Source organism: Taudactylus pleione, unplaced genomic scaffold (genome assembly GCF_031769625.1).
Source record: "Taudactylus pleione unplaced genomic scaffold, aTauple2 ptg001330l, whole genome shotgun sequence".
Taxonomy (NCBI): domain Eukaryota; kingdom Metazoa; phylum Chordata; class Amphibia; order Anura; family Myobatrachidae; genus Taudactylus; species Taudactylus pleione.
The window spans coordinates 117,301-144,541 of NW_028285730.1; the positions used below are offsets into that span (position 1 = coordinate 117,301).

General features: G+C 49.8%; 1 protein-coding gene across 1 annotated transcript in view; it reads right to left on the bottom strand.

Moving 5' to 3' along the window:
* Nucleotides 1–27,241, bottom strand: part of LOC148443113 (unconventional myosin-Id-like) — a gene marked incomplete at its 3' end in the record, with an annotated part of 199,590 nt that overhangs the window by 90,560 nt on the left and 81,789 nt on the right. Inside the window, exons 8-13 of the mRNA XM_088463194.1 lie at nucleotides 26,093–26,299; nucleotides 24,666–24,811; nucleotides 7,117–7,231; nucleotides 5,994–6,164; nucleotides 1,559–1,629; nucleotides 874–948 (exon numbers count right to left, since the gene is read on the bottom strand). Of these exons, the coding sequence (XP_088319320.1) occupies nucleotides 874–948; nucleotides 1,559–1,629; nucleotides 5,994–6,164; nucleotides 7,117–7,231; nucleotides 24,666–24,811; nucleotides 26,093–26,299 (785 nt within the window). The remainder of the gene's footprint in view (nucleotides 1–873; nucleotides 949–1,558; nucleotides 1,630–5,993; nucleotides 6,165–7,116; nucleotides 7,232–24,665; nucleotides 24,812–26,092; nucleotides 26,300–27,241) is intronic.

The following is a 27,241-nucleotide window of genomic DNA, read 5'->3' on the forward strand; positions in this document are numbered from 1 at the left end:
CCTCCCCCCTAGTGCCTAAACCTAACCTCCCCCCCTAGTGCCTAAACCCAACCTACCCCCTAGTGCCTAAACCTAACCTCCCCCCTAGTGCCTAAACCCAACCTCCCCCCTAGTGCCTAAACCTAACCTCCCCCCTAGTGCCTAAACCTAACCTCCCCCCCTAGTGCCTAAACCTAACCTCCCCCCTAGTGCCTAAACCCAACCTCCCCCCTAGTGCCTAAACCTAACCTCCCCCTCCCTGGAGCCTAAACCGAACCTCCCCCTCCCCGATGCCTAAACCTAACCTCACCCCCTAGTGCCTTAACCTAACCTCCCCCTCCCCGGTGCCTAAACCTAACCTCCCCCTCCCCGATGCCTAAACCTAACCTCCCCCTCCCCGGTTCCTATACCTAACCTCCCCCTCCCCGGTGCCTAAACCTAACCTCCCCCTCCCCGATGCCTAAACCTAACCTCCCCCTCCCCGGTGCCTAAACCTAACCTCCCCCTCCCCGGTGCCTAAACCTAACCTCCCCCCCTAGTGCCTAAACCTAACCTCCCCCCCCTAGTGCCTAAACCTAACCTCCCCCCTAGTGCCTAAACCTAACCTCCCCCTCCCCGGAGCCTAAACTTAACCCCCCCCCCCACACACCCTAATCCTAACACTTCCTACCCGATGTCTAACCCTAACCCCACTATCTAACCCTCCCCCTAACACCCCGATACTTACCTTTGGGATGCCTGTGGTCGGGATACTGGTGCCGGATGCCGACCTGTCGGGATTTCGGCGCCGGTATTCAGACTGTCGGCATACCACACACCTGGATGCCGACTACACCTTGAACAGGACATGTGACACAATGAGAGCATCTTATACGTCTCCTATAAATATCTCACCTGTTATACATTAAACGCTTAAAATCCTGGAATAACGTGTCCTTGTTTTTGTCCAGAAAACCTTCCACCGAATACCTGGAATCAGCAGAAGAATATTCTCATTTTACATGTAATTAATTCAGTATGCGGAAACAATAACCGTCAGGGTGCTTTCAACTTTAAGCATTCATTTTACTAGATCCGTTCCCAATTATAATACTTTCTTGGGGTCTCGTCCTAATATCTTTCTTACATGAATACATAAGGAATATACATTCATTGGATTAAAGTCATTTTAGCAAAAATAAAAAGAAATAAAGTAAATAATAGAGGACATTCTCTTTCTCTTATTCCAGATGAATCTAGAAACCAGAGACGATAGATATTCTGTAGCACTCAGGAGTCTGGAACCAGAGAACCCCCAAACTGTGACAGAACCCGGTCATGTTCCCCATCTAGAACCCTGGCATCCCGGTGATTTGTGTGTATTCTATTATAGCACAGAATAACACCTACATGGCCGGAAACATGTCTTTTCCATGACAAATAATGAGAATATATTCGTTAAGCTAGCTGCGCCATACACTGAATCGTTATTACTTCTGGCTTCTCAGAGGTCCTCCCGCCGCGGTCACCAGTTACTTTGTGAAACATGCCGGCGCGGCCTCCTGTGCCTGGGAACAGAATATTTATAGAGGTTACTTACGTCACCACGCCAGCGTAGTGCTTGATCCGGAAGTCTCGGCTGAACGCCAGGGATTTGTCTGTCGGAGACAGCTGGGAAACAAAACATCTAACGTCAGTGCTATAAACTTCACAGACATCGGGTATATTTAGGGGGCTACTTATCAACATGCAAAAAGCCCAGCCGCTGGAGAAGCAAGTGATTTGGACGGGGAAGCCTTTACAACTCCTGCCGCAGCGGTACAGGCGTACCTGTTCTGTTATCGCCATTTTAGGATGAAAATTATTTAAGATAAGCAACGTAATGGTGCATACACACGGTCAGATCTGTCAGATGAACGATTTGAACGATTTCAGACAGTATTAAAATGAATGAAATCATCACAATTTAACTGCAAACACATCAGATGTCAGATATCGTTATCTGACAAGTGGGGGCGCACATCGTTCATCATTGCAGGCTCACTTGTCAGATTCTCTTTCAGATATAAACAATTGAATGATTTTTAAAATCGTTATTGTTCATATCTGACAACAAATCTGACCGTGTGTATGCACCATTATCTGACCGTGTGTGTATGCACCATTATCTGACCGTGTGTGCGCACCATTATCTGACCGTGTGTATGCACCATTATCTGACCGTGTGTGCGCACCATTATCTGACCGTGTGTGCGCACCATTATCTGACCGTGTGTGCGCACCATTATCTGACCGTGTGTGTGCACCATTATTTGACCGTGTGTGTGCACCATTATCTGACCCTGTGTGTATGCAACATTATCTGACCGTGTGTATGCACCACTATCTGACCGTGTGTGTGCACCATTATCTGACCGTGTGTACGCACCATTATCTGACCCTGTGTATGCACCATTATCTGACCCTGTGTATGCACCGTTATCTGACCATGTGTGTGCACCGTTATCTGACCGTGTGTATGCACCATTATCTGACCGTGTGTATGCACCATTATCTGATCGTGTGTGTGCACCATTATCTGACCGTGTGTGTGCACCGTTATCTGACCATGTGTATGCACCATTATCTGATCGTGTGTGTGCACCATTATCTGACCGTGTGTGTGCACCATTATCTGACCGTGTGTGCACCATTCTCTGACCGTGTGTGTGCGCCATTATCTGACCGTGTGTGTGCGCCATTATCTGACCGTGTGTATGCGCCATTTTCTGACCGTGTGTGTGCACCATTATTTGACCGTGTGTACGCACCATTATCTGACCCTGTGTGTGCACCATTATCTGACCGTGTGTACGCACCATTATCTGACCGTGTGTATGCACCATTATCTGACCATGTGTATGCACCATTATCTGACTGTGTGTATGCACCATTATCTGACTGTGTGTATGCACCATTATCTGACCGTGTGTATGCACCATTATCTGACCGTGTCTATGCACCAATATCTGACCGTGTGTATGCACCATTATCTGACCGCGTGTAGGCACCATTATCGGACCGCGTGTAGGCACCATTATCGGACCGCGTGTAGGCACCATTATCTGACCGCGTGTAGGCACCATTATCTGACCGCGTGTAGGCACCATTATCTGACCGCGTGTAGGCACCATTATCTGACCGCGTGTAAGCACCATTATCTGGCCGCGTGTATGCACCATTATCTGACCGCGTGTATGCACCATTATCTGACCGCGTGTATGCACCATTATCTGACCGCGTGTGTGCACCATTATCTGACCACGTGTATTCGCCATTATCTGACCCTGTGTATGCGCCATTATCTGACCGTGTGTATGCACCATTATCTGACCGTGTGTATGCACCAATATCTGACCGTGTGTATGCACCATTATCTGACCGTGTGTGTGCACCATTATTTATTTATTTATTATTTTATTTATTTATTTATTATTTGCTTCTTATATAGCGCAGCATATTCCGTTGCGCTTTACAATTGTCAACATTGATAGAACAAAACTGGGTAATAACAGACAGATATATAGGTAGGAAGGCCCTGCTCGCAAGCTTACAATCTATAGGGAAATAGGCAGTAATACACAAGGATAGGTGCTAATTATTATTATCTGACCGTGTGTGTGCACCATTATCTGACCGTGTGTATGCACCATTATCTGACCCTGTGTATGCACCATTATCTGACCCTGTGTATGCACCATTATCTGACCCTGTGTGTGCACCATTATTTGACCGTGTGTATGCACCATTATCTGACCGTGTGTATGCACCATTATCTGACCGTGTGTATGCACCATTATCTGACCGTGTGTATGCACCATTATGTGACCATGTGTGTGTGCACCATTATCTGACCGTATGTGTGTGCACCATTATCTGACCGTGTGTGTGCACCATTATCTGACCCTGTGTATGCACCATTATCTGACCGTGTGTACGCACCATTAACTGACCGTGTGTACGCACAATCATCTGACCGTGTGTACGCGCCATTATCTGACCGTGTGTACGCACCATTAACTGACCGTGTGTACGCACCATTATCTGACCATGTGTACGCGCCATTATCTGACTGTGTGTATGCGCCATTATCTGACCGTGTATATGCACAATTATCTGACCCTGTGTATGCGCCATTATTTGTATAAAGCATTTTTTTCTTGTCTAAAGTTTTTTAGTGTTAAACTGTTTTAATATTTGATAACTGTGGAAGCCCAAATCTGGTGCCATGCACAGGCGGATTTAGGGGTCAGGCCTCCCCTAAACACAATATTATTGGGCGCCCGCTCACCCCACCCCCCGGGATTCTGGAGAGACTCTGCCCCCCTCGAGCTACCTGTGTTTTGGCCCTTTGCAGGTTTTTATAGTGGGCTAAGAAACTCTAATTCTGGGATCCCACATTACACATGTGAACGCTGCCAAGACTCTCCCCAAAACAAACCTAATCTTCCAGGCTCCTGGCCTGTACATGTGCCCGCTCAGTATGAACATGCCCCCTCCCAAATCTAACTCTCTGCACATTATAAATCATGGGGATGTAGTCTGTGTTCTGTGCCCAAATAGCTGCTGCTGACTTGGGGCACTGATACGGGGGGACTGCTGTGCTGCCCCTGCTAGTGGCGCCCCCTAGGCAAGTGCCTAGTGAGAAATCCAGCACTGGGGTCATGTACGCGCAAATCTACAGATGCTGGCCCTGCAAAGTGGTGAGATAACACTTACTGCGTTGGGACAGCTGATCCGCCTTACCGTAGCAATAGGGGACTTATTGTGATCATAATCGTTATTTCAGGCGTCTACAACCAGTGTGACTACACGCGGAGACGATGAGGAATGTCCCGTATACGTCTCATATACAGAAATCAGCCATGCGGCAAACACAAACTAGTTACCATATCAGGAGCTAGTTACCGTCACAGGAGCTAGTTACTGTATCAGGAGCTAGTTACTGTATCAGGAGCTAGTTACTGTATCAGGAGCTAGTTACCGTCACAGGAGCTAGTTACCGTATCACGAGCTAGTTACTGTATCAGGAGCTAGTTACCGTATGAGGAGCTAGTTACCTTATCAGGAGCTAGTTACTGTATCAGGAGCTAGTTACCGTCACAGGAGCTAGTTACCGTATCACGAGCTAGTTACTGTATCAGGAGCTAGTTACCGTATGAGGAGCTAGTTACCGTCTCAGGAGCTAGTTACCGTCTCAGGAACTAGTTACCGTCTCAGGAGCAAGTTACCGTATCAGGAGCTAGTTACCGTATCAGGAGCTAGTTACCGTCTCAGGAGCTAGTTACCGTATCAGGAGCTAGTTACCGTATCAGGAGCTAGTTACTGTATCAGGAGCTAGTTACCGTATGAGGAGCTAGTTACCGTCTCAGGAGCTAGTTACCGTCTCAGGAACTAGTTACCGTCTCAGGAGCAAGTTACTGTATCAGGAGCTAGTTACCGTCTCAGGAGCTAGTTACCGTCTCAGGAGCTAGTTACTGTATCAGGAGCTAGTTACGGTATCAGGAGCTAGTTACCGTATCAGGAGCTAGTTACTGTATCAGGAGCTAGTTACCGGATCAGAAGCCAGTTACTGTATCAGGAGCTAGTTACTGTATCAGGAGCTAGTTACCGGATCAGGAGCCAGTTACTGTATCAGGAGCTAGTTACCGTATCAGGAGCTAGTTACTGGATCAGGAGCTAGTTCCCGGATCAGGAGCTAGTTACTGTATCAGGAGCTAGTTACCGGATCAGGAGCTAGTTACTGTATCAGGAGCTAGTTACCGTATGAGGAGCTAGTTACCGTATCAGGAGCTAGTTACTGGATCAGGAGCTAGTTCCCGGATCAGGAGCTAGTTACTGTATCAGGAGCTAGTTACCGGATCAGGAACTAGTTACCGTCTCAGGAGCTAGTTACTGTATCAGGAGCTAGTTACTGTATCAGGAGCCAGGGTTACATATGGGCCACATGTCTATATCTTCCACTACTAGTATGGCTATCCCGCACGCGGCCTCACCTTCCGGCTGGTGTAATGGGGGTGTCTGCCTAGTTTACTGTTCATGGAATCCAGGAATATTGTATCGGTGACATCTCCGACCGTCAGACACGCCTCGTCCAGGATGGAGATGATCCCTTTATGTGGCTGCTCCACCAGATCCACAATGATCTGATTATTGAAGTATTCAATCTACCAGAAATACAGGATAGAGTATTAATATCACATAATACAGTAAATTGGTCCCAGCAGTACAACAGTCTTCCCCATCACCACTTACATAACTCCTAGGGGGCGATTCAGCTGCGGACGCAGTGACCGGGAATCTGTACATGTGCAGTACGGGTCTGTGGTCCCGCACACGCGGTCTGTAAGTAGACTGCCAGTGATTGACAGTCTGCTGCTGTTTCTGGGCGGGGAGGGGGCGTTGGGGAGAGAGGAGAGATCAGGGTCTCCGTCGACTGACAGAGATTTTCTGGCATGTTCTACTCATCTGCGGCGGACGGCTTGCGTCACTCAACTGGACGTTGTAAGCGCAGATGATCCGATGCAAGGACGCAGCTCGGATCAGAAATACATGCAGGAGACACGATGCCACCTGCTGCGTTACTATATTACAGCTATCGCAGCTGCTGACATGTCGGCATATACGTCCGCAGCTCACTCCCCCCCTTATTCATTAAACCCATAGCACTTGGGGCAGAGGCGGATTACTGCCCCCTGTGCAACGGTGCCATCTTCAATGTGATTTATTCGGAACAGGGTGCATGAGCAGATCACTCGCCCACCTCTAAGCATACATCACACGGAAGACTGCGGCACAGGCGGAGTGCACTGTAGTGTCTGTTCTGGGGGCAGGGAGTGCCTGCACCCCTTATAGCTATGCCACTCACTTAGAGGTGACACCACTGCAATCCTTCGCCTGTTATCACCATCTGAGGATGTGACATACACAGAATATACATTCTCAGCAGACCCCGAGGGTCCCCCAGGCCTCTCACACTGTTAGTGGGCGTCCGCCACATGTGGCCTTAGACTCTGTAAGTAAAATGCCCCGCCTGTGACTATGGGAGGAGTATAAGATAATGGTCTTGGCCTAGAGGTTGGGTCAGGGCCCTACATGAGTAACTGAGCTGACACTTACGTGCTGCCACTCGATGCCCTCTCGCTGGTACTCGTTCTGCTCCTGCCGCAGAATCAGCTCGATGAACAGTTGCTGCAGTTTCTCATTACAGTAATTGATGCAGAACTGCTCAAAGCTGAGGACAAATGCACACAAGCAGATGGGTTATTAGGAGGTCATTATGGCAAAACGCTTATATATATATATATATATATATATATATTATGCAGAGGGCAGATTTGGGGCCTGATTCCAAGTTCGGTGCAATATGTGGACGCATCCATCCAGGTATTTCACTGAGGTTCTGTGCGGGTACGGTTTTCCGTCCATAAAAGGGGTATTTCTGGGTGTCAACTGGACAGGGGCAGATACAGGGGGCGGGGGACATCCGTGTTATCCCCTCCCCCCATAACACTTCTTACCTGTCCATTACCACCGGCCGCTGTATAGCGGCACATCAGACAGGGAGAGAGAGGAGACTTCTGCTGCTCAGAGGCCCCACCCCCTGTATACGCCACTGGGCGCCAGCTGGCAAGCGCATGCAAGATATCTGTTTTGTGGGAGTGTCCTGGGCGTGGAGCCAGACTTTCGCCCTTTTCTGAGATGTGTATACAGTGCATCCGGAAAGTATTCACAGCACTTCACTTTTTCCACATTTTGTTATGTTACAGCCTTATTCCAATATGGAATAAATTCATTTTTGTCCTCAAAATTCTACACACAATACCCCATAATGACAACGTGTGAAAGGTTTTTTTGAGATTTTTGCAAATGTAATAAAAAAAACACTAAGAAATGACATGTACATAAGTATTCACAGCCTTTGCCATGAAGCTCAAAATTGAGCTCAGGTACATCCTGTTTCCACTGATCATCCTTGAGATGTTCCTACAGCTTCATTAGAGTCCACCTGTGGTAAAATAAGTTGATTGTACAAGATTTTGAAACGCATACACCAGCCTATATAAGGTTCCACACTTGACAGTGCATGTCAGAGCACAAACCAAGCATGAAGTCCAAGAAATTGTCTATAGACCTCAGAGACAGGATTGTCTCGAGGCACAAATCTGGGGTAGGGTACAGAAAAATATCTGCTGCTTTGAAGGTCCCAATGAGCACAGTGGCCTCCATCATCCGTAACTGTAATAAGTTCGGAACCACCAGGACTCTTCCTAGAGTTGGCCGGCCGTCTAAATTGAGCGATCGGGGGAGAAGGGCCCTAGTCAGGGAGGTGACCAAGAACCTGATGGTCACTCTGTCAGGGCTACAGCTTTCCGCTGTGGAGAGACGAGAACCTTCCAGAAGGACAACCATCTCTGCAGCAATCCACCAATCAGGCCTGTATGGTAGAGTGGCCAGACGGAAGCCACTCCATAGTAAAAAGCACATGGCAGCCCGCCTGGAGTTTGCCAAAATGCACCTGAAGGACCATGAGAGACAAAGATTGAACTCTTTGGCGTGAATGCCAGGCGTTATGTTTGGAGGAAACCAGGCACCGCTCATCACCAAGCCAATACCATCCCTACAGTGAAGCATGGTGGTGGCAGCATCATGCTGTGGGGATGTTTTGCAGCGGCAGGAACTGGGAGAGTAGTCAGGATCAGTGGCGGAACTCCCAGAGACAATGGCGTCATTTGCCACCGGGCACCTGGCTCTATTGTCACCCGGAGCTGCATGGAGAAGGTGCGCCGCTGATCGGCGCTCCACCTCCAGTGGCGTAACTACGGAGGGTGCAGGGGGTGCAGTCGCACCCCCTGCACCCTCCATTTGCCGGGTGCCCGCTGAGTGTGTTACCAGCGGGCGCCCGGCTCCTTCTCTCCCCCCAGCGGTAGCCGGAGGACGGAGCTCAGTCCTGAGCTCCGGCTACCAGGTCCCGCAGTGCACTATGGGAGTGACGTCACTCCCATAGCTCCGAGGAGCGGGCACCAGAAACGGACGGCAGCAGGCACTGGAGCGGGGTTTAAGGTAAGTTTTGGGGTTTTTTGTCTGTGTGTGCGGGTGGGGCACTACATGGGGCTTACTACTGGGGGCATTATAGGGGTTTCACTACAGGGGGCATTACACGGGGCATACTACTGGAGGCATTACAGGGGGCTTATTACAGGGGGCTTACTACAGGGGGCTTACTACTGGGAGCACTACAGGGGGCTTACTACTGGGGGCACTACAGGGGGCACTACAGGGGGCTTACTACTCGGAGCATTACAGGGGGCTTACTACTCGGAGCATTACAGGGGGCTTATTACAGGGGGCTTACTACTGGGGGCATTACAGGGGGCTTACTACTGGAGGCACTACAGGGGGCTTACTACTGGGGGCACTACAGGGGGCTTACTACTGGGAGCATTACAGGGGGCTTACTACTGGGGGCACTACATTGGCCCTACAGGGGGCACTGCAGGGGGCATTACAGGGGCTTTACTATGGGGGCATCATATGGGGGCACTACAGCAGCATTACTACAGGGGCCTTACTATTGAGAGCACTGCAGGGGCCATACTATTGGGAGCACTACAGGGGCCTTACTACTGGGGGGACTGCATAGGGGGACCACTACTAGAGGTACTGCATAGGGGGACCACTATTGGGGGGCACTACATAGGCGGTACTGCATAGGGGGACCTCTACTGAGGGCACTGCATAGGGGGACCATTACTGGGGGCATTGTATAAAAGGAACTGCATAGGGGGGTGACGGCAGCTGGGGCTGGCATAGGTGCTGGGGGGGTGGTACATTTTAATTTGGGGGGTGGGGGGGGGCACCAACATTTAACTTGCCTCCAGGCACCTGGGATGAAGTTACGCCACTGGTCAGGATAGAGGGAAAGATGAATGCAGCAATGTACAGAGACATCCTGGATGAAAACCTGCTCCAGAGCGCTCTTGACCTCAGACTGGGGTGACGGTTCATCTCTCAGCAGGCCAGACTTGAATCCAATTGAACATCTCTGGAGAGATCTGAAAATGGCTGTGCACCGACGCTTCCCATCCAACCTGATGGAGCTTGAAAGGTGCTGTAAAGAGGAATGGGCAAAACTGCCCAAAGATAGGTGTGCCAGGCTTGTGGCATCATATTCAAAAAGACTTCGGGCTCTAATTGCTGCCAAAGGTGCATCAACAAAGTATTGAGCAAAGGTTGTGAATACTTATGTAAATTTGCAAAAATCTCAAAAAAACTATTTACACGTTGTCATTATGGGGTATTGTGTGTAGACTTTTCAGGACAAAAATGAATTTATTCCATTTTGGAATAAGGCTGTAACATAACAAAATGTGGAAAAAGTGAAGCGCTGTGAATACTTTCCGGATGCACTGTATGACGCAAGGGATGGTACTAATGATGGCGGCTGCAGATGCAAAAAGCCTGGGCGGCGGCCACTATACGTATGAAGCCGTACGGATACCTGCATTAGCATAAGGTAGAAATTCTGCCCGCCACGGCCACACCCTCTTGTGCCCACTTTACGTCCAAATCAAAATCAGGCCAATGGCGCTAAACTGCTCATCTCTATTGTGAGAGATCTTCACTTCAAAGTGATATCTAAGCAAAACACATTACAAACAAATGCTGGTGAGGAAGAGAACTACAGGGACCAGGCATCTCTGATTCTTGGTCCTCAAATTGTTGTTCTTCTGCTTCCTTTTGGTGGAAATAAAACACATGCTAAAGCTGTTATAGTATATTGAATGGGAAGTAAGTAGTTGAAATCTCAGCTGTCAGGATGCCAGGGCTCAGAATACCGGTGCCAGAATCCCGACTGCAAGTAGCAAGGTTGGGGGTAGGGTAAGGCACTAGAGGGAAGGTTAGGGTTAGGCACTAGTGGGGTAAGATTAGGCACTAGAGGGAAGGTTAGGGTTAGGGACTAGAGGGGGAGGGTTAGGCACTAGAGGGGGAGGGTTAGGGTTAGGCACTAGAGGGGGAGGGTTAGGCACTAGAGGGGGAGGGTTAGGGTTAGGCACTAGAGGGAAGGTTAGGGTTAGGCACTAGGGGGGGAGGGTTAAGATTAGGCACTAGGGGGGGAGGGTTAGGGTTAGGCACTAGAGGGGGAGGGTTAGGGTTAGGCACTAGAGGGAAGGTTAGGGTTAGGCACTAGAGGGGGAGGGTTAAGATTAGGCACTAGAGGGAAGGTTAGGGTAAGGCACTAGATGGAAGGTTAGGGTTAGGCACTAGAGGGAAGGTTAGGGTTAGGCACTAGAGGGGGAGGGTTAAGATTAGGCACTAGAGGGAAGGTTAGGGTAAGGCACTAGAGGGAAGGTTAGGGTTAGGCACTAGAGGGGGAGGGTTAGGGTTAGGCACTAGAGGGGGAGGGTTAGGGTTAGGCACTAGAGGGGGAGGGTTAGGCACTAGAGGGGGAGGGTTAGGGTTAGGCACTAGAGGGGGAGGGTTAGGCACTAGAGGGGGAGGGTTTAGGGTTAGGCACTAGAGGGGGAGGGTTAGGCACTAGAGGGGGAGGGTTAGGGTTAGGCACTAGAGGGGGAGGGTTAGGCACTAGAGGGGGAGGGTTAGGTTTAGGCACTAGAGGGGGTGGGTTAAGCTCTAGAGGGAAGGTTAGAGTTAGGCACTAGAGGAGGAGGGTTAGGGTTAGGCACTAGACGGGAGGTTTAGGTTAAGGCACTAGAGGGGAAGGGTTAGGCACTAGTGGAGGGGGTTAGGGTTAGGCACTAGAGGGGGAGGGGTAGGCACTAGAGGAGGGGGTTAGGGTTAGGCACTAGAGGGGAAGGGTTAGGCACTAGAGGAGGGGGTTAGGGTTAGGCACTAGTTGGAGGGTTAGGGTTAGGCACTAGGGGGAGGGTTAGGCACTAGGGGGAGGGTTAGGGTTAGGCACTAGAGAGGGAGGGTTAGGCACTAGAGAGGGAGGGTTAGGCACTAGGGGGAGGGTTAGGCACTAGAGGGGGATGGTTAGGCACTAGGGAGGAGGGTTAGGTACTAGAGGGGGAGAGTTATGCACTAGGGGGAGGGTCAGGGTTAGGCACCAGAGGGGGAGGGTTAGGCACTAGGGGGAAGGTTAGGCACTAGGGGGGGAGGGTTTTGCACTAAGGGGAGGGTCAGGGTTAGGCACTAGAGGGGGATGGTTAGGGTTAGGCACTAGAGGGGGATGGTCATGCACTAGGGGGAGGGTCAGGGTTAGGCACTAGAGGGGGATGGTTATGCACTAGGGGGAGGGTCAGGGTTAGGCACTAGAGGGGGAGTGTTAGGCACTAGGGAGGAGGGTTAGGGTTTCGCACTAGAGGGGGAGGGTTATGCACTAGGGGGAGGGTCAGGGTTAGGCACTGGAGGTGGTTGGTTAGGCACTAGGGAGGAGGGTTAGGGTTAGGCATTAGTGGGGGAGGGTTAGGCACTAGGGGGGAGAGTTAGGGTTAGGCACTAAGGGGAGGGTCAGGGTTAGGCACTAGGGGGAAGGTTAGGGTTAAGCACTAGGGGAGGGTTAGAGTGAGGCACTAGGGGGGGAGGGTTAGGTTTAGGGTGCAGGGAGGGAGGTTAGGGTTAGGATACTTACCAACAGACGTCGGTATTCTAACCCAGTCGGGATCCCAAGCACCGGCATCCCATACCCAACACTATTTACTGGTCTATTGCAGATAGAACTAGGCAGCTTGTAAATTTTCTACTTTGTTGAAACAATGTTGCAGTTCTCTGTAAAGCAACTAAAACTGAAGAGGTGATTTACAAATTACAAAATGGCTTCTCCGCAGCGCAAATGCAGCTTCAGACCCACCAGGCGCATGGATTGGCTCAGGTGCACCTAGATTTCTGCTGGCGTACTGGGTTTGCGGAGTGAGACGGGTGCATTAGTGGAGGGGCAGCAGTGTGCACCGGTAGAGGAGAAGGAGTTGTGCAGAGTGAATGACAGCTGCACCTGGGCACCGCAATGCAGAAACAAGATCTTATATAGGGGCTGCAAAAGAATCAAGTAACCTTGTACCTGGGCTGGACCAAACCATTCTGCAATGCAAGGGGGACAAATACATGCATTATGTGTGTATTCATATTATACATCTGCCACACCCCCCCCCCCCTCTGTAGTGCAGCTGTACGTGCGCTTCTGCACCGTATGCGGCCTGGTGACGCTGCCGGAGCAGCCTCTCTCCCTCCCACACACTACTGTTCCTCATTCTCCTTTATTCCACCAACATCTGGGTCAGGTGAGTGGTTTACGCTGGAGCATGTGAGATACAGACACGAGGACATATGGAACACATGCAGGGAAAATAAAGATAATTATCTGCCTACAATCCAGTTACCTCCAGCAGGATCCTCTCTAAGCAGAACAGAGCTGTTTCTGAGGGCCATGCAATGATTCTCCGCTTACACGTGTTTCCCATCCTAAACCTGGACCCCTTCACCGTGTATTCTGCCCAGCGATCAACCTATTCCTGGACCTCGTCACAATTCCTGCTCCCAGCGGGTGTCAGCCTTGTTGATATGTGTGTACTATGTGATGTATGTATTAGATATGTGTGTACTATGTGATGTATGTATTAGATATGTGTGTACTATTTGTGGTACATATACAAGGTGGATAATAGTGGACACCAGCGGCATCAGCGTATGAAGTGGGTCACGCTGTGAGCCTTAGGGCCTGATTCAGCAAGGAACGCAGCCATGAAACTGCACGCACCCGGTTAATGTTTGCAATCTGCACATGCGTATGCATCGCAGTGCGCAAACACTCCACTGCGGTCAGGAAGGAGCACGCAGTCTCAGCACACATTGATTGACCGGAAGTGACCGTTTGTGGGTGGTGACGGGGGGTGGTCAGAGGAACGCAGCCGCATCTATGTGTTTGAACGGCATTACAGGGGCGTGCATAATTAAGCCCCTCGTCGGAAGACGCAGCTTGAGTACTAGATGCACACAGGAAGCGGCCCAAATCCTGAGTGAGGTCAGGTCAACCAGTATTATGCTAATGGTTCGATGGTTCTCGATGTTACCAATGTGTACGCAGTATAGTGTGCTATTGTGGATGTGAGTAAAGGTAAGGGGGTGACTTTATATAGTGCTGGGCGTCTGCATCTTGTGCTGCGGCGGCAGCATTGCGATTGCGTTCATTAGGTCCTGTAGGTGCTTTCAGCATCTATAACCTTTTCTGTCTGTATTTCGCCTTGTTAATACTACTCCAGCAAATCATCCTGCGAGCAGAGTATTGTGTAAGTTCCTACTGTCCATAGTTTTAGGACTTGGCTGCATCCTAAGTACCAGTGAGTGCACTCTACTCTAAGGGAACAATGGGCGGCTATTATAGGCAGAAGACCTCTGTAGCATGGCTCTAGGGCTCTTATACAAATACTCTGGTGTTTCATAACACCACCTTATTATTCTACCTGGTTAAATAATGACCTGGTTAAGCTGTACTATATGTGGACTAACTGATAACAGCACCTCTGCAGCGTAACTCACTTATCATCCTGTAAATCCGAGGCAAGTATACTGCCAGTGTATTGTCTGTGGCTATATAGATATATTTACATCATACAATTATCAAGTTACGGATCCCAGGGTCCTTCCCTGGTCACTGTTCCAATAGGTCACGTGCCAATGTGCACTCCACTATACTCTTATAGGTCACATGCCCAGGCACACTCTGCTATACTCTGCTAATCGGTCACATGCTCAGGCCCACTCCACTATACTCTGATAATAGGTCACATGCCCAGACACACTCTGATATACTCTGCTAATAGGTCACATGCCCAGGTGCACTCTGCTATACTCTGCTAATAGGTCACATGCCCAGGTGCACTCTGCTATACTCTGCTAATAGGTCACATGCTCAGGTGCACTCCCCTAAACTCTGCTAATAGGTCACATGCCCAGGCGCACTCCTCTATACTCTGCTAATAGGTCACATGCCCAGGAGCACTCCACTATACTCTGCTAATAGGTCACATGCCCAGGTGCACTCTGCTATACTCTGCTAATAGGTCACATGCCCAGGTGCACTCCCCTAAACTCTGCTAATAGGTCACATGCCCAGGCGCACTCTGCTATACTCTGCTAATAGGTCACATGGCCAGGTGCACTCTGCTATACTCTGCTAATAGGTCACATGCCCAGACGCACTCTGCTATACTCTGCTAATAGGTCACATGCCCAGGTGCACTCCCCTAAACTCTGCTAATAGGTCACATGCCCAGGCGCACTCCTCTATAATCTGCTAATAGGTCACATGCCCAGGTGCAATCTACTATACTCTGCTAATAGGTCACATGCCCAGGTGCACTCCTCTATACTCTGCTAATAGGTCACATGCCCAGGAGCACTCCGCTATACTCTGCTAATAGGTCACATGCCCAGGTGCACTCCTGTATACTCTGCTAATAGGTCACATGCCCAGGTGCACTCTGCTATACTCTGCTAATAGGTCACATGCCCAGGTGCACTCTGCTATACTCTGCTAATAGGTCACATGCTCAGGCCCACTCCACTATACTCTGATAATAGGTCACATGCCCAGACGCACTCTGCTATACTCTGCTAATAGGTCACATGCCCAGGTGCACTCTGCTATACTCTGCTAATAGGTCACATGCCCAGGCGCACTCTGCTATACTCTGCTAATAGGTCACATGCCCAGGTGCACTCCCCTAAACTCTGCTAATAGGTCACATGCCCAGGCGCACTCCTCTATAATCTGCTAATAGGTCACATACCCAGGTGCAATCTACTATACTCTGCTAATAGGTCACATGCCCAGGTGCACTCCTCTATACTCTGCTAATAGGTCACATGCCCAGGAGCACTCCACTATACTCTGCTAATAGGTCACATGCCCAGGTGCACTCCTGTATACTCTGCTAATAGGTCACATGCCCAGGTGCACTCTGCTATACTCTGCTAATAGGTCACATGCCCAGGTGCACTCTGCTATACTCTGCTAATAGGTCACATGCCCAGGTGCACTCCCCTAAACTCTGCTAATAGGTCACATGCCCAGGTGTACTCCCCTATACTCTGCTAATAGGTCACATGCCCAGGCGCACTCTGCTATACTCTGCTAATAGGTCACATGCCCATGTGCACTCCCCTATACTCTGCTAATAGGTCACATGCCCAGGTGCACTCCCCTATACTCTGCTAATAGGTCAAATGCCTAGGTGCACTCTGCTATACTCTGCTAATAGGTCACATGCCCAGGTGTACTCCCCTATACTCTGCTAATAGGTTACATGCCCAGGTGCGCTCCTCTATACTCTGCTAATAGGTCACATGACCAGGTGCACTCAGCTATACTCTGCTAATAGGTCACATGTCCAGGTGAACTCTGCTATACTCTGCTAATAGGTCACATGCCCAGGTGCACTCCCCTATACTCTGCTAATAGGTCACATGCCCAGGAGTACTCCCCTATACTCTGCTAATAGGTCGCATGCCCAGGTGCACTCCTCTATTCTCTGCTAATAGGTCGCATGCCCAGGTGCACTCCACTATACTCTGCCAATAGGTCACATGCCCAGGTGAACTCCGCTATACTCTGCTAATAGGTCACATGCCCAGGTGTACTCCTCTATACTCTGCTAATAGGTCACATGCCCAGGCACACTCCACTATACTCTGATAATAGGTCACATGCCCAGGTGCACTCTGCTATACTCTGCTAATAGGTCACATGCCCAGGTGCACTCCCCTATACTCTGCCAATAGGTCACATGCCCAGGTGCACTCTGCTATACTCTGCTAATAGGTCACATGTCCAGGTGCATTCCCCTATACTCTGCTGATAGGTCACATGCCAAGGTGCACTCCACTATACTCTGCTAATAGGTCACATGCCCAGGTGCACTCCTCTATACTCTGCTAATAGGTCACATGCCCAGGTGCACTCTACTATACTCTGCTAATAGGTCACATGCCCAGGTGCACTCTGCTAATAGGTCACATGCCCAGGCGCACTCCACTATACTCTGCTAATAGGTCACATGCCCAGGTGCACTCCCCTATACTCTGCTAATACGTCACATGCCCAGGTGCACTCCGCTATACTCTGCTAATAGGTCACATGCCCAGGTGCCCTCCACTATACTCTGCTAATAGGTCACATGCCCAGGTGCACTCATCTATACTCTGCTAATAGGTCACACGCCCAGACGCACTCAACTATACTCTGCCAATAGGTCACATGCCCAGACGCACTCTGCTATACTCTGCTAATAGGTCACATGCCCAGGTGAACTCTGCTATACTCTGCTAATAGGTCACATGCCCAGGTGTACTCCCCTATACTCTGCTAATAGGTCACATGCCCAGGCGCACTATGCTATACTCTGCTAATAGGTCACATGCCCAGGTGCACTCCTCTATACTCTGCTAATAGGTCACATGCCCAGGTGCACTCCCCTAAACTCTGCTAATAGGTCACATGCCCAGGTGCACTCTGCTATACTCTGCTAATAGGTCACATGCCCAGGCGCACTCCTCTATAGTCTGCTAATAGGTCACATGCCCAGGTGCACTCTATACTCTGCTAATAGGTCACATGCCCAGGTGCACTCTGCTATACTCTGCTAATAGGACACATGCCAAGGCGCACTCTGCTATAGTCTGCTAATAGGTCACATGCCCAGGTGCACTCCCCTATACTCTGCAAATAGGTCACATGCCCAGGTGCACTCCGCTACACTCTGCTAATAGGTCACATGCCCAGGTGCACTCCCCTATACTCTGCTAATAGGTCACATGCCCAGGTGCACTCCCCTAAACTCTGCTAATAGGTCACATGCCGAGGTGCACTCCACTATACTCTGCTAATAGGTCACATGCCCAGGCGCGCTCCTCTATACTCTGCTAATAGGTCACATGCCCAGGTGCACTCTGCTATACTCTGCTAATAGGTCACATTCCCAGGTGCTCTCTGTCATACTCTGCTAATAGGTCATATACCAAGGTGCACTCCCCTATACTCTGCTAATAGGTCACATGCCCAGGTGCACTCTGCTATACTCTGCTAATAGGTCACATGCCCAGGTGCACTCCTCTATACTCTGCTAATAGGTCACATGCCCAGGCGCACTCTGCTATACTCTGCTAATAGGTCACATGCCCAGGTGCACTCCACTGTACTCTGCTAATAGGTCACATGCCCAGGTGCACTCCCCTAAACTCTGCTAATAGGTCACATGCCCAGGTGCACTCCTCTATACTCTGCTAATAGGTCACATGCCCAGGTGCACTCCCCTATACTCTGCTAATAGGTCACATGCCCAGATGCACTCCCCTATACTCTGCTAATAGGTCACATGCCCAGGTGCACTCTGCTATACTCTGCTAATAGGTCACATGCCCAGGAGCACTCCGCTATACTCTGCCAATAGGTCACATGCCCAGGTGCACTCCCCTATACTCTGCTAATAGGTCATGTGCCCAGGTGCACTCCCCTATACTCTGCTAATAGGTCACATGCCCAGGTGCACTCCGCTATACTCTGCTAATACGTCACATGCCCAGGTGCACTCCCCTATACTCTGCTAATAGGTCACATGCCCAGGTGCACTACCTTATACTCTGCTAATAGGTCACATGCCCATGTGCACTCAGCTATACTCTGCTAATATGTCACATGCCCAGGTTCACTCCTCTATACTCTGCTAATAGGTCACATACCCAGGTGCACTCCTCTATACTCTGCTATTAGGTCACATGCCCAGGTGCACTCCTCTATACTCTGCTATTAGGTCACATGCCCAGGCACACTCCGCTATACTCTGCTAATAGCTCACATGCCCAGATGCACTCTGCTATACTCTGCTAATAGGTCACATGCCCAGGAGCACTCCACTATACTCTGCTAATAGGTCACATGCCCATGTGCACTCCACTATACTCTGCTAATAGGTCACATGCCCAGGTGCACTCTGCTATACTCTGCTAATAGGTCACATGCCCAGGTACACTCCTCTATACTCTGCTAATAGATCACATACCAAGGTGCACTCTGTTATACTCTGCTAATAGGTCACATGCCCAGGTGCACTCCTCTATACTCTGCTAATAGGTCACATGCCCAGGTGCACTCTGCTATGCTCTGCTAATAGGTCACATGCCCAGGTGCACTCTGCTATACTCTGCTAATAGGTCACATGCCCAGGGGCACTTCTCTATACTCTGCTAATAGGTCACATGCCCAGGGGCACTTCTCTATACTCTGCTAATAGGTCACATGCCCAGGTGCACTCCTCTATACTCTGCTAATAGGTCACATGCCCAGGTGCACTCCACTATACTCTGCTAATAGGTCACATGCCCAGGTGCACTCTGCTATACTCTGCTAATAGGTCACATGCTCAGGTGCACTCTGTTATACTCTGCTAATAGGTCACATGCCCAGGTGCACTCTGCTATACTCTTATAGGTCACGTGCCCAGGCCCACTCCACTATACTCTGCTAATAGGTCACATGCCCAGACGCACTCCCCTATACTCTGCTAAATGGTCACATGACCAGGCGCACTCTGCTATACTCTGCTAATAGGTTACAGGCCCAGGTGCACTCTGCTAATTGGTCACATGTCCAAATGCACTCTGCTATACTCTGCTAATAGGTCACATGCCCAGGTGCACTCTGCTATACTCTGCTAATATGTCACAAGCCCAGGTGCACTCTACTATTCTCTGCTAATAGGTCACATGCCCAGGTGCACTCTGCTATACTCTGCTAATAGGTCACATGCCCAGGTGCACTCTGCTATACTTTGCTAATAGGTCACGGGCCCAGGTGCACTCTGCTATACTCTGCTAATAGGTCACGGGCCCAGGTGCACTCTGCTATACTCTGCTAATAGGTCACGGGCCCAGGTGCACTCTGCCATACTCTGCTAATAGGTCACATGCCCAGGTGCACTCTGCTATACTCTGCTAATAGGTCACATGCCCAAGCGCACTCCCCTATACTCTGCTAATAGGTCACATGCCCAGGTGCACTCCTGTATACTCTGCTAATAGGTCACATGCCCAGGTGCACTCTGCTATACTCTGCTAAATGGTCACATGACCAGGCGCACTCTGCTATACTCTGCTAATAGGTTACAGGCCCAGGTGCACTCTGCTAATAGGTCACATGTCCAAATGCACTCTGCTATACTCTGCTAATAGGTCACATGCCCAGGTGCACTCTGCTATACTCTGCTAATATGTCACATGCCCAGGTGCACTCTACTATTCTCTGCTGATAGGTCACATGCCCAGGTGCACTCTGCTATACTCTGCTAATAGGTCACATGCCCAGGTGCACTCTGCTATACTCTGCTAATAGGTCACATGCCCAGGTGCACTCCTCCATACTCTGCTAATAGGTCACATGCCCAGGTGCACTCCTCTATACTCTGCTAATAGGTCACATGCCCAGGTGCACTCTACTATTCTCTGCTAATAGGTCACATGCCCAGGTGCACTCCGCTATACTCTGCTAATAGGTCACATGCCCAGGTGCACTCCTCTATACTCTGCTAATAGGTCACATGCCCAGGTGCACTATGCTATACTCTGCTAATATGTCACATGCCCAGGTACACTCCCCTTTACTCTGCTAATAGGTCACATGCCCAGGTGCACTCCCCTATACTCTGCTAATAGGTCACATGCCCAAGTGCACTCCGCTATACTCTGCTAATAGGTCACATGCCCAGGTGCACTCCGCTATACTCTGCTAATAGGTCACGTGCCCAGGTACACTCCTCTATACTCTGCTAATAGGTCACATGCCCAGGTGCACTCTACTATTCTCTGCTAATAGGTCACATGCCCAGCTGCACTCTGCTATACTCTGCTAATAGGTCACATGCCCAGGTGCACTCCCCTATACTCTGCTAATAGGTCACATGCCCAGGTGCACTCAGCTATACTCTGCTAATAGGTCACATGCCCAGGTGCACTCCACTATACTCTGCTACTAACCTTTTGTTTTCCCCTTGTGATTAGACTATTGCTGGGCTCCTTCCCCTTTTCTATTCCCCCCAAGATCAGCCTATTCCTGATCCCTTTCACCATTTATTGTCCTTGGAAATTAGCCTGTTCCTGACTGCTGCACCCTATGCTTTCCAATGAGCGCAGCCTATCCCCTAGACACTTTCACCCTTCAGTCTCCCCAAAATCAGTCTGTTCTTGGTCCCTTTCACCATTCATTCTCCCTGGGGAAGACACATTCTCCCGTGAAGGTCACTAAATTTGCTGGACCCTTTCATCTTTAATTGTCTTGCTCATATAAGCCCAATGCATGGATCCTTTTCCTCCCCATAACCACCTCCCTCTGTATAATCAGGATATACCTGGACTACATCACAAGTTTTATCCCCTCCTCCGGGATCAGGATATTCTGGGACCCTTTCACCTTTCATTCTGCACCCGCAGTACGTCTACACCCCTGTAAATCTGCTGCCCCCTAAAACCAGTTTCTGCCGGTCACAGAATTGGGAACAGAGGCCGGCATTATCTTTCTGTGTATAGATGATGAAGCAGTGATGGGCTATATCCATAGTCTTACGGAACATGTCTCACATTGTATGTATATTTGGTGTGCACCTGTCTACAAGCTAGTGCTCTCTGTTGTCAGCTCTGCATGTGATGGGAAAAAAAAAATCCCATTATAACAACTTTGGGGCTGATTCCAAATGCGGACGGGTCTTACAGATATCTGGGATCGTAGACTGGGCGTGCGCCGTAGCTTGTGCATACACATCCATGGACTAATTCACAGCGTGCGGACAGAGGTGGGGCGCCTGTTTAAGACGGATCCTTGGGACCCAGCATGGAGTGCGGCGTGAGCGCCAGTACTAATGATGATGCCTGTAAAGACGCACAGAGACGGATTAGCGATACTGCATGTGGGCATCTAAGTATGCTAAGAATCAGTCGCAATATCAGCATTAAGACGAGACTGCGGCAGAAGACGCAGCCACGGCGATGTCTGCGCGCACGGCTGAATCAGGCACCTAAGGGTGCAGCAGAGACGGGAGAGAATCTGGCAGCAGCAGTCAGGAGCATCTGCAGAGGTGAGATGTACATAGCTGAGGTGGCTGCACCTGAGCAAGTCATCCTTAGAGCTGGCCCCTTTCTGGGAGGCCGTCATGGGCAGGGTACACGGAGGGTTAACAGTACAGACCCCGATAGGCGTCAGCTCTGTTCTCTCCCAGAGCAGGAAAGGCATTGGTGTGGAGGGGAATCGCCTGCTCATGCCTGTCACCATGGTAACCCACAGGCACAGCGAGTTAGGGGAACACGTGACTGGCATTCACCTGTCAACGCAAGCGGACCCCTCGCTGCTCGCACTGCCAGGAGAGAAGTGAGAGGATAGGGACGGTACTGACACGTGGCAGAGCCTTGCCCAGGACTGGCGGGTACCGTGTCTGACAGATGGGTCCCCAGAACTGCCAAAAATCAATGAACCAGTCTATGAGTATATTAGCACTGCGGGGGCCTGTGCTCCAAAGCTGCTGAGTGCACCAACATCTACAGGTGATAAAGGGGGAGAGTAATCAAAGCTTGGCGAGAAATAAAGTACCAACCAGTCAGCTCCTAACTGTCATGTTACAGGCTGTGTTTGAAAAATGACAGTTAGGAGCTGAGTGGTTGGTACTTTGGGGTCTATGTACTAAGGGCCTGATTCAGAGCCGTTCGCTATTTGTGGTCGTTCGTTCAAAAACAAGGGGTGGCTATTCAAATGATCCGTTCGCAAATTGCAGTCTGTTCCCACCTCTAAGTCTGAACGAGCGAGCAAAACATACGCTCGTTTATTTGATAAAAACGCCCCCTGGCCGCACGCACCATACGTCATGTCCGCTATTTATTAGATTAATCGAGTACATCGAACAGCGTATGAACTGCTATTCTTGTGGTTGGTGTTTTCAACCGCTGTTTTGCGAGCAGTTCTGAGTTAAAAAAAACCAAGTGACGTGGTCAATGACGCTGCTGTATTAATTATGCACACCCTTAAAACGCCCGTTTTGACCTTTAAGCACGCCTGCGTTCGGATCTCCACTCCCCGTTTTCAAGCACCTTCCCCTGTTACCACCCACATACGCCTCATTCTGTCACTCAAAATAGCAGGCCCTCGCTATATTGCGTACCAACGATTTTCGGCCGCACTGACTGGTTCGCGCATGCGTACTAAAAACCGTACGCATGCGCAGATGTGCGAACATCGCTCGGAACGAGCGTACTGCCGCTAGCGAGTGGCTCTGAATGAGGGCCTAAGCCTTGCATGGAGATAAAGTGGACAGAGATAATTAACCAACCAACCAGCAAAAACTGTCACATTTCATGGCTTGTCTGATGCAACATGTTGGGGTGGAGAAGGCAGCAGACGTTGTTTAGGGGATGTGCCAGACAATATCGGAACAGGCACATTTGCGCCAATGGTTGCAGGAATAGCCACGCAGGCTGGTTTAGGGAAGATCAGTTATTCTATATGTTAAACTTTAAAAACATTCACTATTTATATTGAAATGGAGCTCTGCAGCTGCAGAAGAACCATAAGTCCCAGCATGACCATCATTATCTAACATTATCATCAGGCCCCGTATATGGTAATCATTTATTATCGTGACAGTAGTGCAGTGTAAGGGGTATATTTACTGAAGTGGAGCTGTTGCCCATAGCAACCAATTAGATTATTTTTAACATTTATCTAGCACCTTACAGGGGTGGGCAATAAGCAGCCCCCCAGCTGTTGTTGAACTACAAATCCCAGCATGTATTGCAACATTAATAGCATGGCCAAATAGCAAAACTGTTGCAGGGCATGCTGGGATGTGTAGTTTTACAACATCTGGGGGCGGGAGCGCTTATTCCCCCCTATTCTAGAAGATAATAGCTAGAATCTGACTGGTTGCTATGGGCAACATCTCCACTACTGAAAGCCTGCATGTTAGTGAATATTCCCCTAATTGTCTGTGTACATCAGGATGCACCAATCCGTCAGCCGAGGTGCGCTACCTCCCAAATCTTCCCACCCCATTGGCTGCCTGCGGTTAGGGGCGTGATTCAGAGATGGACGCATTGCCAATGTTTTCGCAGTTGACCAATGATTTTTCTACTGCACCTGCATCTGAGTCGCATGGCGTGATAGATTTCAGGCGGCTGGTGTATTGTGCATTTGGACGATTGATAGGTAATGAGCATTTGTGGGAGACAATGTGGGGTGGCGAGTCAAATGCAGGTGTGCCGTGACTGTTTTGGGGGGGGGGGGTCACAGGCAGAGACTGCATCATTGTACGCCGTGGAATTAGCACCGGCAACTTAGTCCTGATATTCTGAGCAACCACTGAGTTGTTTAGAGGAGCGATGATGCGACCGGCGGCCGCACAAATGCCGGCAGCTGTTACATCAGCATATCTTCTCAATTCCACTACGTCCACCCCTGAATAAGCACCAATGTCATTGCATTCGCTGAGCTAAGTGGAAATAACGATGTAAGAATTAGATTACGGGGTAACGCCCCCTTTTCTTCTCATTGGCTGCTGCCGGCATTCAGCGGAGAATCTGTATAATCCTTATACGGGACATTTATATATCACCTACGTCATAGTGACCGTTCAGGGTCAGCAAAACACGTCACCTAATAACCTGTTCTACGTACCCACCTGTTATTATCAAAAATCTCAAATCCGTATATATCGAGGACCCCAATCACGGTGTTCTTGCCGTGAATCCGCGCGTCGTAGTTCTTCACCTCGATTACACTGTTGATGCGACCGACGATCCAGCAGAAGAGCCTCTCGTAGAAGGCCTGGGAGGGGAACAGAGACCGAGAGCGCTGAGAGAGGGCTGGTGGTGTCCGTACAGCATTTAGCGAGTGTGTCCGTACAGCGTCATGGGCGCGCCTTATGCGGTAGACGGGGAAGAATTTATGAGCATTTAGGCAAATCATTGGCATTTGCTCCCACACAGCGCGCATGTAAATAAATACATATATCCCCCCATATGTAGAGTTCTAAGCATCTTGTGGTGCGCCCGCCTCTATTCGTATTCGCTTGGTATAATAGTCTATCCTGAGGGCGCGTTAGCACCATCCTGTACTAGGTGCGAATGCTACACCAGGAAACACTCCAGCTGAATTCTGCATAGCTCGCACTTCGCCCCTTTCGTCGCAATGGAGGTGCAACGGAAATGTATCGCTCTGCATTATGCGTTCTCGGTTGCGGAGCACGTGCAGTGTGAAACGCAAGATACGTTACGCACAGGCGCACTTTCCACTCTGCGTCAGGCTCAGTGTGTGTATACAGTGGCTGCACACGCACTTTGTGGGAGGAGTCTCATTGCGAACACTTTACTAGACTGGGGGGCGTATTTGAAAAATGTATAACGTCACTTCCCAGGTCTATAATTCACAAACAATTTGTTACATGTTTATCCTTTAATAATGTTCATCTGAGCCCCATTTAATGCTAAGTCATGAGGCCGAGGGAACATCGGGACTGGGTCACTTTGTTATTTTATTTGCACCTATTGTACATTTTGGATATTTCTATTACATTACTAGTATGACAAGGTGATTTCCGGTATAATGACCACCTGCTCGGTGCCCACTGGATGTGGCGGTACAGTCATTGGCCGCTCTCAGCCACTGCTCTGTATGTATAGAAACCATGTTGTTCTGCCATGTGACCACCCGCTAATGTGGAGGCGCCCCCTACTGGCTCACTCTATAACCCCCTAAAGCTCATTTATATCTTGATTATTGCACATGGGCAGAGTCAGTCTCTTCCCTGCACCTGGTCTGCATTTAGGAAGAGGCCCCCTGGTCCGCTCGGCTACTGAAATGAGAGCAATTCCAATGTTTATACCCCTCCTCTATCGCTTCCATCTTGTCCAGCTACACAAGCCTTTACGGGGTCACGTACTGTATGTGACAATAGGCTTATAGGGCCAGAAGCAGCATTGGTGGAGCTTTCTATGTTGTCTATGTGTAATATACTCATTATAGCAGGTGCAGTGAGTGGGGCACATTATAGGTAAGAATGGAGTAAATACGGGCAGGCTACACATCCCGGTAATAACGTCCAGTTACCTTCGCACAGGCGTCTCTGGCGTACGCAGCCTCTTTGACGCTGTGCCCCTTCTCGATGATCTCCCCCCCTCCGGCAGCCACGGTCCGGTACAGGAGAGTCTTCCTCACAGCGTCAGTGTCGCAGTTTATAAGCTGGGCGATGTGGCCGACCAGCTCCTCGTTCTCCAGTACCACACCGTCCCCGTCCGTTCCAAAACACACGTTACCCTGCAGAGGAACAACACATCTAATATGTCGACTGTAGGGGAACAGGCACAAAACTATTTGTATTTTGGCAACTTTTAGGGGCCTATTTATCAATCCTATTTGCCCCGGCGATCATCAGCCGTTTCCGCAGAGTTACCACTAAATTAAGTATCAAGGACATTTATTGAGCTTCTAATGCAGGAGATATAACACAGCAGGGTCGGACTGGCCTTCAGTACAGGGGAGATCCTCAGTGAGCCCACTGCCCGAGGGTCCCACCCCCTCCTCAAGGGGTCAGGTTCCAGACTGTGCGCTCATAATTTACATTGTTACTCTACAGGGGCCTATCCACTAGAAGATATATCGTTCAATCGTTCATTATATCTGCTAATATATAGGCCCTGAACGATGACAGATGCGCACTCCCGCGGCCGATAAATCGCATCTATCATCTCTCCAACATGTCGGTCAATTATCGCATATAGCTGTACGATATGAGCAATATCGTGCAGTTTATATGCGGTAAACGATGAAAGATATTGGCAGCAGCTACAGAGAGCTGCAGAGAAAAAAATCCGCTCCCTGAATGATGTCATGCGATATCGTCCATCGTTCGCCAAAATATGTCACGTACATGACGGATATCGTTCAGCGCAGCCACCGGGATATCTTTTGTCGTTCATGGCTCAGGAATACATCTGCTAATGGATCGGCCCCTTACCAGAGTGTCAGTGTCTCGGTGGAGCAGGACCATACATGAACTTGGGGGCTTGGTTTGTTCTTTTTGAAACTACACCAAGATTTGCCTTCCTGCGAATCAAAGTGGATGGTCCCTGTATGTGGCTGGCCGTACCCCTATAGCACGGGTGGGTCCTTACCACTGCATTCGCCAGGGGGCCCTTCATGCTCCAGTCCCACACTGTATGTCCTGTGTTCCAGTAACTAACGGAGCACCCCGGGAAG